Consider the following 14,161-nt stretch of genomic DNA (forward strand, 5'->3'; position numbering starts at 1 on the left):
GTTTAATTGCTAGACCCCAGGCTGACGTTTCTTAACCTCATTAAAAGATCCCACAGCCTAGGAGACAGATAGTTAAGGAATGCTGTGTGCTGAGGAGATAACACATATTAATTCATTACAACATTTTTTTTTCTTAACATGCAGATAAATAATGCAAAAATACTCTGAGTTTATGGAAGAACGAGTGTGCCTGATAATCTCCACTAGATGGGGCCATTGGCCTATCCAATTGTTACTGTGGCGCATGGACAGGACACACAGCCATTCATGTTGGACTTCCTGTCCACTTACCAGTGTGTTTATTTAGCAAAGAAGGCTGATGAATGCATTAACCAAGCCCAATGATTATTTTGCATTTCGGTTTAAAAGAAATGGGCAACAGAGAAGTTTTGCTTTGACACATTTATTTTAATAATTTACAATCAATTTCAAACAAAAGATGAGAACAAAGACGGACACGGCATTGATTATTTGGAGTGTAATGCTTATAAAGGCACTAAGGTAAAGGTACTCAATTAAACTGAACATATGCAAACTATTTTTATTCTATTGTTACTCTCACAAGAATTGCTTTTGTGTAAAAGGCAATGCAATTGTTTGGCTTTTTATGTACTTTATGGAACAAAACAAACAATCAAACAAAAAGTGTGCTGCATAATTATGATTCCAGTCTGTTAAAAAGCAAACAAGACATTTGAAACTACCACTGCTACATGTTCTAATTTATTAGACATCTGTACTAAAATCCTCCCACACCATTTTTCCCAAAAGTGGAAGCACGAGTCACAGGATATTAAAAAGCTGTACTATAGACTATTATTATACAAGTGCAGATGGTCTGGCTTTGGCTGCATTAATTCATCTTAGGCATTCAAAACAACAGGGGACATTTTTGAAAAGCCTGTAGTATTCGTCTTGAATCTGAAAAGACACACACACACAACAGAAATATGCTTTAGATATAATACAATGTATGTTTAATCCATACAGTGGTGAGCTGTGCCAGTGTTGTTAACATATTTACAGGGTTTTCATACATTTATAAACCTTCACTTGGATATTTTGTACTTTTAACTCTAATTTATATATTTCACAAGTATACTAGTTTGTGACCTGTCAAAACACTAACAGGAAAAGTTTCAGTCAGTTCATTAAATGTTTGATAGGGAAAGATTTATGCATCAATCTGACCACCTGGGGAGAGAGAAAACATGGCAAACCCAAACAAACTGAGCATATTCGGATGCTTAAATCCTAATCCAAAATGCACATTTGCTCACACACAGGTTTCTTTTTTCATATAGCCTTAATATCTTCACCTTAATATTCTCAGTTGACTATATAAAATGTGTTTTGTTGGGGTCTATTTGTTCTATTTGATTCAAAAAAGCAAAAAGCAAAAAACCCAAAAAGCTGATGTTACCTTTCTGGACAGCACACAGAGGAAGATGAAAATGAACATCCCTTGGAAGGCGTTGGTGATGGTGAACAAATAGGCAGTGAGGGTTGTCTCATTGAGAATGTGCAAGACTCCAAACGTCCAGGTGGCACCGAGCACAAACAGCAGAGCCAAGGCACCACGGGCACAGGACCTGAGAGGGAGATAGCACCGATTTAAACACCCTGCACATGGCTAAGCTCCTTTCTCAATCAACAAAGAACTCAGCTGTAATTTAATTCTGCAAAGGCACCACATGATACCCTAATAATCCACCAGATAAGGAACCTACAACTTGACTTTCTTTTTTTTCCCCTTCTTTTTTCCAACTTACTCAACGGGAGTAAAGATAATCCTACCTGATGTTTTCATAGTGGCTGATTTCAGGCTTTTTCACAGCAGTATGCCGGTATACCTTATAGATGATTACTCCAAAAGCCAAGAGATTAACCTTTAGTGGAAAAACAACAATCAAATGAATATCTGTTATTAAAAAAAATTACTTTACTTGCTTATTTGAACACATTCATGAGTCATGATGTATGATTTTACCAGGATGATCAAACATGCAGGTCCGATGAAGCTCCATATGAAGTGGTTTTCTGTGCTGAGCCAACACCTATGATGGAATAATATTTAATAACATTTTAATACATTTGATTCATATTTTAGCAAATTATGATTTCCACCTTAGTGTAAAATTCCCTGATGTTAATTATAATAATACTGTACATAAGCTTTCTTATCTTAGGATAAAACCCCTAAAACCCCCTAAAAAAAGCAATCAACGCGTCTTTTGCACAACTTATCTCTTGTCTTTTGTAATAGCATTTTACACTAATAAACAACAGGGCTACTATTTTAGGGTTTTTTATCAAGCTCTCTGTGGTACCCAAAACATTTCAGAATTTATTTTCTGCCCCACGGCACAACCATCTTCAACTTCCTTCATGTCCCTCCAGGCCAAATTTAATCTATGTCCCCTTGTACTTGTAATTAATGTAACTTGTTTATCTTGCTTCCTGAATGAGTTTGAAAAATGAAGAAGTCATTTTACGACCCTTTGTCTATCCACACATACATATATATAAAAAAGCTGCAAATATTGTCAGCTTACACTTTATCTGTGCCATAATACTTGGAGCCTAGTGTTGCGGAAATGGCCACCACTACCGCTGGGCTTCCATAGCCGAAAATATAAAAGTTACGGTGCAGAAAGCCTTTGTTGTAGATGACGCCAACCACTATTAAGTACAGATGGATGCCCTCGATGCACATCCAGGCAAAGGCCGCAAGGAAGAAGTAGTGCAGCAGCCCTGCAATCACAGAGCAGAAAAGCTGCCAAGAAACAGACGGGAGAGAGAAAGACAGAGATTTTACAATTTTAGTTTAAATAAAACTGTGTTAAAAAAGTGGTACAGTATTCATATACTCTAAGTGTATTTTGCAATCTTTATTCAATGTGTATGTTGAGATGTACTGTTACTTTCTATTTTCATTTTCATAAAGTAAATTATCTGCAAGTCGAATAAGAACAGATTTACACCAGATTTAAAGCTGACAAACGGACAATATTTCATGATATTTCACGTTTCACTACGTCAAGGGCATCCTCACCTTATGCGTGTACATGTTGATTCCTACCAGGAAGATGAATTCGGCCATGAAGAGGCTACAGCACAGGTTCTTGTGGATGGTGGTTCTGGTGCTCTGAATTTCACTGAAGAACCAGAAGGTGAAGATGCACATGAACAAACAGATGAGCGAGATGATCATTCCCAGCTGGGTGATCCGGGTCAGGATGGTATAGTGGGCCACCAGCTGAGAAGCGAATGGAAAGGGAGGCGTTTCATTCACAGTTTCATGGAGCGCCGAGTTGTTGTCTTTTCTGCTTGGAATCATTTGGCATAACATAGGCACAGGCTGGGGTTACAGCAGCATGTTGTGCTTGGAGACGTTCTGGGGCGATACTGGTCCAAATATTATAGGCAAGTGGTTTGTTGTCAGTTTAAAAAAAAGTAACTTCCTCGTTGTTGGTGTGAAATTCACCAAACAATTTAAATTGGAATTGAAACCAACAATAAAGTGAGAGAAGGTTTCAAAAAGTAGTGGGTGGATAACTCTTATAGATGCCAAACATGTGCACTGAGTCACCTTGCCTCTAGGACCTGTTCAGACTTCCTCTGCATTTGGCTTTAGTTGATTTTTTATCTTTCTACTGTAAACAAAGCAGCGCTTTCAAAATATTTAGTAGAAATTTCCATCATCTTCACAGATAAATCCACATATTTAAATTTCTCAGCTAACAGGCGACTAATTGTCCACCAAGCAAATAATATATGACTTAAAAACAAGACAACATAGTGTTTATTTTGCATGAAATGAAATTTCTCCCTCAGTAACCGTGGAAACATTGGTGAAAAAAGCTGTTAAAAAACTCCTTGATCTTGCTCCATATTTCACTGTTGTAATTTAGTGTATGCTCACTCACGTTGGCTCGCCCAGAGGACATGAGGATAGCAAAGTGTGTGAGGTGATTGCAGGAGCAAGTGGTCGCATTGCTGTTGACGTGGACTGTCTTGCAGCCGTGAGTGGCCCACCGGCCCTGCAGGCTATCCGCCTCGTACTCCCAGAAGGCGCACTTCGTCACATCAGCTTTAGTGTCTATGGGCTTCAGGGGATGGAGAGGAACAAAGACTGTTAACTGTGGAGTTATTATTAGTTTTTGCAGCTCGCTGCTTTGGGATAACAAATCAATAGGGGCTTAAACTGATCCCAGAGCTGGTCTCATCAAAACAGCTGTGAGAAATCATCACAGCCCATCGAAGGTCTGTTGTTCTGTTATTGATTCTAACACTATTTATGAGCTTTGCTTTTTCCAAGTTTTCACGTTAATATTGCCATTGACATGCAAGAGCACAGAAAATAAATGTAATGGGAAGATCATTAATCACTGGCACATGAGCTTTTTTGCTGGGCTCACTGGGCCTATTCTAAATGATTATGTATCAAATATATATATTTTACAATGATATAATATATTGATATAATGATTTTACTTTTTTTTATATGTTTTAATGATCCTAAAAGAAAATACCAGGACAATATGTTTGTATATCAACGTTTAAAATTGTGTATTTTATACTCTCAAAGTCCTTAATTAAAAACTTAAAAGGTGCAGGCAAGAAAAAAGCATCCCGTGCATCACAGGAGAAAAAAAAATCTGCTTCAGTAGTAAAAAGTATCTGCACAAAAAAGGGGCCCAAATTATTGATTGTTGCTCTTCAAAGAAGGCAGTTCACAGAGAATTTTCACGGCTCGAAAATAAATCAACTCATCCTTTGTTAGCCTTAATACTCAAGGGAGCAACAAAAATAATGATTTTACTTTTTCATACATTTTAATTATCCTAAAAGAAAACACCAGTACATTAATTTTTAGGGCTGTTTATCTCATTACCCACGTTTTTCCATAATCTCGTCACGTTTCCTCAGCTATTCCCTTTAAATGAAAGGTCATTGCCGAAATACACGGTGCGAAATCTTAAAATTTCATAAAAACTTTACACAAAGCGCTAACTGTTCCTCCCATGTGAGTTTGTTCAAATTTGACTTTAATGGAAACTCTGGCAGTTATCAGGTTACTGCCAGACCCAATCTGGGACTGAGGAAGCTATTTCTCACAACAAAAGCACAACGCCCCAGTCTGACAAGGATATATATGATGAGATACTGACGAGAGAACTGAACAAGATCCTATTAGCTAATGTTGATAAATGACTCGTTTGCAGAATAGAAAGTTTAGCTGTAAGTTTAAAGTGGCACAAAAGTGAGCAGCAATGTTTGTTTTTAACGCCGTATTTAGCTTGTTTATCACACGACGCTTCGAAATGAAAAACCTTGAGTAACATAAACTATTTTGAATCGCTGCTCTTAATTTACCCTGATCAAATTGAGCAAAAGGATTAGACTGAATTTATATAGAGAATAAAAATGAATGAAAATCTCTAGTAATCGCTTCCCTTAAGAAAAGCTGCAGTCATGTGTAGAGGAGCAGCGACTTTCTGAAACAGTATATGTTTTGACATTACATTCTACAAATGCAGAAGTAAAAAAGCAAACAATGTAGCCTGCCTCAGCACTCTGTGCAGTCTGTACCTCACTGTGTCTCAGAGTGAAGGTGACATGGTCAAGTTGGTAAACGTCAGCAGGTTTGACGGCTGCTGCAATGACTTGGGAGTTGACAGTGATTTCCCCCGTCCCTGCATACCGCGAGTAGTCAGTGACACCTGGGTCGCTGCTCGGCTTCAGGATGTCACTGATGCTGTCATATCGCACAAACACCACTGACACGCTTCCTGAGGAAAAAAAAAATTTATACAAACTTTTCTTTTTGGCACAGATTGCATCTGATTTTCCTTTTAGGCTTTAAGCTACTTTACCATTTCGGTCTTCTTCTGGTCTCACTTTCAGTGTTAGATTTATATGATCTCCTCCCATGGAAGCAGACAGTTTGGCTTTTGTGTGATGAGCCTCGAAGGTGAAGAGTTTCACTTCTGCGGTTGAGGATAAAAAAAAAAAAGAGGTCAGGGATAACCCTCTCCATTTCAAAGCCTCGCCAAACTGGAGCCCAGTGATAGTTACTGAGTCTTATCAGGCACACTGTAACTATCACTGCTGTTCAAACACCAATCAAAATAAACCAAATCATAACACACTGTAAGGAAAGCTATTTGGGACACAGAAAAGAAGAAACTAAAAGCTAAAGTGGATTAAAATGTTATTTGGCTCTAAAAAGAGATTACGACTTGGAAGAATAGCTCTCTGCTGAAACAGAAAAAAGGAGACAGATCCAAAGCAACAACAAGCACACAAAAGGAGGACAGATATTAAATAAATAAATAAAAAAGAACCCGTACCCCCCAAAAAATATTCAACATTGCACGAGGGTGAAGTTTCACTTTCTCGAAAATAAAACAGTGAAATGAAGCCATGAGGTTCAAGATTATAAATAAATAGTATTTAAATAATTTGATGACCGACTGAAAATTCAAATAAAATAATAATAACGGGCAACACCTACTATTATACTACCATATCTAATTAATACATATGCTGTATTAAAATTCATATTATTTTTTTCATAACTGCCTTTTGTGTATTTTGATACCTTTAGTAATTTGTTTCTGTGTTTTTGAACCGCTCATTGAATTTTAGGGTGAATTAATTCATGGCATTCATTTATGTTTACAGATGATTTTTTTTAAACAGTGAAACTTCTAAGCAAACGTAGGAGCGCCCTGTCTGGTTTTAAAGCAAATAAAGGAATTAAATGCATCACAGTGACAATTAACTGAAAGCCTCACCCATATCTGTAGCTTTGATTTCAAGCTCTGTTGGAGTTTTGTAATTGCTGGCCAAAGACAGAGCGCTTTCTTCAACAACATGCAGCAGCTTGGTGATGGTATGCTCACGACGTTCTTCTTTCATTCTGGTCCAAGCCACCAGTTCATCCTTCTCCACCAGGTTGTTTACTGCATTTACTAATTTCTGTTTGAAAAGATTTTCTTCGAGTATAACATGTGCACAATAATATAGCATGTAATGCATGTTATGTCTGCACTGCAATATGCTTCCAATTAGGTATGATTAGAATGGGATGTTTACGTCAGTTTGGCTGTTTTTGGCCTTTCATTAAATACAAGCAGCAGCTACACTGTGTTTAAAAAATTATTGGTTAATGGGTAATTTTGCTGTCAGCTTTGGGACAACAACAAAATAATAAGTGCTAATAATAAAAATGACACATTAGCAGAAAGTAATAGTATCTCCAAGGCATAACTGTTAAGAAGGCAATGGGCTGCAACCAGTGCCACTTTTTCTTAAACCAGTTCAAAGCATAGCTGCACTTCAGGCAGACTTCCAACTGTTGACTGAGAAACAAGAATGGTAAACAAAGATTACTGAGAGAGTTGAGTTGATGGCAGATGGTTTGACAGCGTAATCCTTCTCCGCGGCACCCAGTGTTGATGCGGATCTACTCAAGGCCTCAACATATGCAATCACTTCCACTGAAGTAAGTTCACCAGACGTCTGCTTGGCAATTTCTTTCAGTAGACTTTGGGGCTCCGTGAGGTTGCTCATCTGGTGGCGGAGAAATGTTTAGATTGATAGATGTCCTTGTTATGTTTTTTTGGATCACAGCTGTGAAACGACCAAACTTTACATGAAAACGTGACGTATCCTATTCATCCTATTCACACGTGTGCACATATCTAATCACGTGAAGACTCTCTACAAAAGGCGGCAATTGTGTCAAGTGTTTTTACTACTTGAAAAGATGCTAAAAAATTTTCACGTACTCCTCTTAACTTCAAACTAATCACAGCTGCATGCAGTAAATCCCCAAATATGACCTTCAGAATTATTTTTATTTTATTTTTTGCTTTTCTTTATAAACATCAGTTCATGAACGACGGATTACTCAGCTTCATTATCACGTTAGTGAGCCAGTTTTACATAAATCATCACCTAACCACACGCTAATTAAATCTCTCCCATTCTCCTGTAACAGGGAACACAAAATGTGCTACATGACATCCATTAACTGGTCCTGCTATAACTTTACTCTCCAGTAGGGGGCAGGACTCCAAACCGAAACTGCTGATTGAAACTGCAGGTTGTGTTTGGATCATAGCGGCTGGTGTTGCATATCCTTGTTATCATACAATCTCGAGTCATTTCAGCCGTTTTCCTATTCCACCCTCTGTTTGTCTTCCTTCTCGCCAACAGAGGGCAGCATCATCTTATCCTTTCTTTTTTACCCCGTTTGGTTAAAATTGTGAGAAAGGAGTACTCACAGATTCCAATGTTCTGTTGACAACCTGCGTCACGCAGCCGGTGTTGTCATGGCAGTATTTCTGGGGATGCTCTGGAAAACAAACAGTTTGCAAAAGCGCATCTTTAATTCACTACCATGACTGGGCCAGTCTGCCTTTCATTTAGAAAAAAACAGCAGCTCTCTTTATCATCAACTTTACTTAAAACATCAAACAATTCAGTATTGCACTGTTCACTCGATGTATTGCATCGAGCGAACAGTGTGTGTGTGTGTGTGTGTGTGTGTGTGTGTGTGTGTGTGTGTGTGTGTGTGTGTGTGTGTGTGTGTGCTCTTCCATCCTCATACCGACCTTTACATCTAACTTTGCCCTCTGGATGAAAGTGCTTAGGGCCTGAAGTCAGGATGTAATCACGCTGACAGGTGCAATTGAAAGATCCATTTGTATTATGGCAGTCTGAGTTTGGTCCACAGACCTGTTCTGACTCGCACTCATCAATATCTGAAAGATGCAAATGAAGAGTTCAGCTTCAATTAAAGCAAAGCAGTTTGATGTTCCCTTACGTTGGCTGCTCGCTGACAAAGTTAATGCAGTTACAGATGTTTGTCTAGGCAGCATTCCTACCTCAAAATAAGAATTGGTTGGTTTTTTTAAATACAAATATGTGACCAGCTGTTCTTGCACGCATGTTACACATTGATAACTCTTTCTCACGACCTCGTTAAACTTTATAACTCTTTATAACTCTTTATGATACTGATCAAAACAAAGTTTGGTATATTTAAATCCTGAACAGGTCAACCAGACGTTACCGATGCAGTCAGTGCCATCGTTGGGCAGGAACTCGTCCCGTCCTGTCGATTTGTATCCAGAGACACATTTACAGTAGTAGCTGCCCACTGTGTTGGTACACTGGCCCCTGTCCCCACAGATATTAGTCACGTTCTGGCACTCGTCATCATCTGTGGTGAGGAAATGGAAATACAAACGCTAAAATGAGCTCAAAATCTTTCATCCTCAATAAGCAAAGTAGATTCAGCTTGTTACTCTGTTACTCATGGAGTGGGTAAACCAGCTGGTTAACAGATGACCTAGAACAAAGATGAAAGGAGTTTGATGTAGTCTGCATTTTTGCTTTGCATTAAAATTCATGTTTTTTTGTTTGTTTTTTTACAAATTAAAAGTTACAGCATTTTGAAAAAGGCTACTTTTTATTCTTAAACTGTTACAATATCATATTTCCATCTTGTCTCAGCAGATTCATTTCCTGTCCAGGTTTGTGTTGAGGCTGAAATGCATTTTACTCTAATGAGAAATGAATCAACAATAAATCAGTTCTTCTTTGAATGTGCAGCATTAATTTAAAAATCACTGAAATACTCAGACTCAGTTACTTTTTGAAAATGAAATCTTAATTTAATCCTCCATGATTAACCATATGCTATGCAAAGTGTTCTCTAAGTTTTTGACTCAAAATGTCACAAAAATAATACAAAAATTACTACAAAGACAGCATTTTTGGAAATTTCAAGAACCAACTTGAACTTATGCATTTGCCCCTAAATTTGTTGAAATTGTACTGGATGGAGAGAAAAAAGCAACCCATTTTTCATATCAATTTATATATTAAACCATAAAACTCAACATAACATCTTCCCAGATCCTTTTTAGTATCATTGTTGTTGAGTTACTTTGAGCGCATGTTAACACAAGTACACTCTGAAGTTTGATCCATGATTGCTGTTTCAGGAATGCCCAAATGTGATCGTGATCCTGAAGGCTGTGGTGTGGATGAGCTGATGAAGCTCAGAGATGTTAGTCTTCTTTTGATTAAAGCCTTGGCTGGGTGTAACTTGCACGCAGTTTAAATAGTTCACATTTGTGACTGATTTGCAGTTGTTTGCCTGTGTTTGATTTCATGGAAGTCAAATTACCTAAAATATTTTGCTTTCCAGGCTAACCGAGCACTGCTGAAGATGCTGCTTCATTATAGAAAATGCTGTTCCAGCTTTTTTTTTACTTCCAAACACACCTTCCGCCCCTTGTTTTTACTTGTCGACGTATGATGGACACTCTGCTCTTCCTCTCCTCTGTACCTTTGGCACACAATCTGTCCGGTAAGGGAAATCCTCTGCTTCAGCGAGAAAGGTGACCATAGTCAGAGAGGAAATACTCCCATAGCACATGTGATCCTTTATCTGTCATCCTCACAGACTTTTCACCCACATACTTCATGATTCACTTGAATGTCCTGTTTTTATGGATCCATTTTACCCTCCTATCATCACTTACTTCTTAAAAGTTAAAGATGACCCTTTTCTTCCTGTTTGTGTGAAATCTACAATTGTTGTTTGTTTCATGTGAATTTTCCAAACAGTTTTGGTAAAAATGCAGATTTAATAAAGCATGAGCAGACACAGTCTGAAATGCTCTTGCTAGTTAATATTGTCCTAATTTTACGTCTCTGGCTTCAGTGTAACCTTAACAACAAAAAAAACCCCTCTAACATTTTCATTTACTTTTGGCCCTTGGGCTATGTAAGCGGTGATTGTGGTCAGATTTGGCCAGGAAACCAAAGGGGTTCCAGGAATTCTAAACAGCCCAGAAACATAACAGGACTAACAATGCCGACTGTAGGCGATGCAGGCCATTAAAATCCTTCTAATAAAGCTGTATCTGGACGTATGTTCCACTTCACACTGTTCCCTTGGTGAATAACTCTGTGGCAACTTTTTAGGCAAGAAAACTCTAAAAAACCTCCCCCCTAACTTTAGCTGTTTTAAGCCAGCACAGCGAGTCGATCATACACAAACAAACACGAGAAAACTAACTTCAAATGACTTACACAGACCTTAAGTTTTTTTCAGCCATTCCTTTTGCCTACGTTTTCTAAACTGGCCAGAGTTAAGCTGAATTACAATAATAAATCTTGTTTGCTTGCACACGAGCATCCTTAGGTCGCTAATTTGCTTCATGTCTGTGGACTATTTTGAGATAATCAGAGATAAATGGTTCCAGAAGAGAAAAGCTGCACAAGTCACAGTGATTTATACTGATAATATGACCATAGCAGTGCCTTGTTCCTCATTAAGTTTTGACACAAACGTTTTTGCCATCGAGAGCCGTCATAAGAAGCTTTAACCCACCCAGAGTTATATTTTTAACGCCTCACATCTATGCTCTGCTCCGTCAAGTGTAATGTTCTAAAAATGTTCAATTAGCCCGCTTGTTTCAAAACGTAGGCCTAATACTGTTGTTTACGACACGCAGTCACAGCAACAAAGGCTTCCTAAAATAGTCGAGGCTTCCACAGTCTCGCTGCGTGTGCTCTTTAATATAAAGGTTGATTTGTGTATGCGTGCGTGTAGTCACCATTGCAAAATGTCGTTCCGTCTCCGGTGTATCCGTGATTACAGTAGCAGGCCTTGTTTGATCCATTCAAGGTCTTACATGTTGCAAGTGTGTGACAAGAAACACAAATGTCAGAGGGGACGCATGGGCCCATCAGACTCGAGAGCCACGCTGCGTAGACACAAGAGACACACTGTGTATGTTTTAATTACACCACAACATTATTATTCCAAACCTTCCTGAAGACGTGTGATTATATAAAAAACAAAACATGTTAACCTCCAAATTCCTAAAAGTTGCAGAGTCAGTCATGCAATCCATCAAACTTCAACTTAAACCGAAAAGCAACACGTACCTGTCAAAAACCGGTTAAACCCCCCCAAAAGAAATAAAGTTGAAGAGAAAATTTATGTTAAACAAAACCACCTTTCCAAACTAATAATACTTGATAATGCGGACCCCTCTGAGGGACATACATTTAAAACAGTCTCCCAGTAAGACATCTGGTACCCGTCGAGTATAAATTAGCTCACGTACCTGTCAAAAGTACAAGTTTCATTGGTGACTTGAGCAAAGAATCCATACTTGCGCTGTGTCTGGATTTTACTTGATCGTAGACTGCAGTGGGCTGTCTGGTGACGTCGTTCATTTCCTTGCATCAGTTTTCCTGTTTCCTTAAACCTGGCCCTTCCTGTCCTGCTCTTTAATCTGCTTTGAAAAACACGCAGCTTGGTCGAGTCATCAGCCACACAGACACGTTTGCCTCCATTTTTCACTAAATATAAAAGGACTTTTAGTTGCATTGAGTCGCTTTTTCGTAGCGTTGCTGACACTTTGTCTTAGGTTGTCATTTTGGAGGCCTGCGTGCCATTGTTCTCACTTGACCACATACAGTAGGTTACGTAAACACAGGCCTAAACAACACCAGCTAACTTCATTGAAGGACGACCCCCTCCCTTCCGCAGGCGCTAGCACACAAATTCACACACGGACATTCCAGAGCTGTGTCTTCCACGTATCATCTTACACATGCTATCCTTTCCAAGACACACGTTACTAAACTTGAGATGCAGACTCTTTGGTGGTGTGTTTAATGCATCGGGGCTCCTGCTCTTGAGAAAACACAGTGAAAGGAAATGTTGATTGGCCAGTGTTGACTGGTTCTTATCAGTGGTCCCACTGCAATTTCTATTAACAGTCTTTCTTTTTGGACTTTCACTTAAAAAGGCCCGATTTTCCACGTTTCCTCTAAAACAGCGCAGATACCATTTTCCATTTATAGAGTTGTTGAAATACGCTCCAGTTGGCTATTGTTCACTTTGTTATACACGTTGGATTTCTATGAGCACTGCCAGACTAATTGTCATATTGTGTAAAATGGTAACATAAACAGGTCATTGAATGAAGCTACATTTCGAGTTTGTCTTTGGAGAGAAGTGATTAAGCAACACATTGTATCGCAGGTTCTTTGACTGTCATGGAGCAGTGACCCCTTTCTTGCGTGAGGGAAATGAGCGGGGCCGAAGGTTATTTGGTGCGTGTGGGCCACTGACCTACACAAAATGTCTTCACTTGGAGTTGCTCATTTCAAATGCAGATATTTTCAGTGGCGCCTTTTCACCTCACCCATGAACATCGGCCCTCAGAATTGCTGTTTTAAGGTGGAATTGAACTAGCAGTGCTGCTCCAGAACAGGTGAATTAAAATGTGATGCAGTGACAATGGTTCCAAAAAGAAAAGTGGCCATTCAGGTGTCTGAGGTCTTTTCAAAATACCCTCTACTTTTTCAGCACACAAACTCATTCAGTGATGAATAGTTTCACTTGGAAGATAAGTTCTTTGTTGACTGTATTGCAGTCTGTGGAGGCGGTTTGAATTGCTTAGGCAAGGCGTTTAGCAGCTGCTTTGAATGACACCATTAGAATCGCTCTGCATTACTGTCCTGGGAAAGGGCTTGGTGAAAACCACATCTGAATGTCTCACTCTGACACTCTCCTAACGGTAAGGAAGGAAGTGATGTTGCCTCGAACAAACCTGGACTGATTGCACCCTTCCTCCTCCGCTTTTTTGTCTCAGGAAATCTCTCATTTAGTAAGAAACTCAGTAAGCCCACAGGAGCTTGGTTGCTCCACAATGACATTGTAAAAAAGACATCTAAGAGAAAAGAGCTCTTCAAATGTGTCAAGGCAGTCTTGTGTAAATGTTTCCTCCTTTCCTTTCCTCTCTCATGGATATGGAAATTTTGACTCTACGGTTGCAGTATTTTGCACGGCTTTCTGTGTGTGTGCAAGTGTGAGCAAATGAAGAGTGTTGTTTGTGCCATTGGGGATACTGAGATTTGCAATACGAAGAAGGGTGAAGAATCTATTTTGATACTTCTCATAGATATCTGTTCTGATGCTGGCCGTATGTTCAGCCATGATGGGAGGACTGAACGCTGGGGCACAGATGGCAGCAACTGTCTCATAAACTTGGAGCTCTTGAATATTTCAGGACATGGCGTTGGAGAGACAGAGTTTGAGTTCAGAGCTACC

General features: G+C 39.0%; 1 protein-coding gene across 1 annotated transcript; it reads right to left on the reverse strand.

Annotated features, from left to right (window-relative positions):
• Positions 1 to 387: 387 nt before the first annotated feature.
• Positions 388 to 12,291, reverse strand: adgrl4 (adhesion G protein-coupled receptor L4). Its single transcript, XM_085247606.1, has 16 exons — positions 12,165 to 12,291; positions 11,649 to 11,798; positions 9,089 to 9,238; positions 8,628 to 8,777; positions 8,298 to 8,368; positions 7,402 to 7,581; positions 6,804 to 6,987; positions 5,880 to 5,993; positions 5,596 to 5,795; positions 3,930 to 4,109; positions 3,056 to 3,259; positions 2,556 to 2,776; positions 1,991 to 2,057; positions 1,798 to 1,889; positions 1,424 to 1,592; positions 388 to 921 (listed from the first exon to the last, which is right to left on the reverse strand). Exons 1-16 carry the CDS (start codon positions 12,274 to 12,276, stop codon positions 859 to 861), a joined length of 2,307 nt encoding a protein of 768 aa, XP_085103732.1. The 5' UTR covers positions 12,277 to 12,291; the 3' UTR covers positions 388 to 858.
• Between the last annotated feature and the right edge of the window lie 1,870 nt (positions 12,292 to 14,161).

This window comes from Mchenga conophoros, linkage group LG15 (assembly GCF_057382185.1).
Source record: "Mchenga conophoros isolate Kocher_MC1m ecotype Shallow Benthic linkage group LG15, M_conophoros_male_GT1.1, whole genome shotgun sequence".
Lineage (NCBI taxonomy): Eukaryota > Metazoa > Chordata > Actinopteri > Cichliformes > Cichlidae > Mchenga > Mchenga conophoros.

Bases quoted from the DNA above. Each gene is read 5' to 3' on its own strand.
- adgrl4 (XM_085247606.1), bottom strand. From the start codon at position 12,276: ATGAACGACGTCACCAGACAGCCCACTGCAGTCTACGATCAAGTAAAA. The intron at 5,796-5,879 runs GTAAAGTAGCTT...TTTTTTCCTCAG, and splicing joins ACCAGAAGAAGACCGAAATG to GAAGCGTGTCAGTGGTGTTT. The intron at 2,058-2,555 runs GTAAGCTGACAA...ATTCCATCATAG, and splicing joins TATTATGGCACAGATAAAGT to GTGTTGGCTCAGCACAGAAA.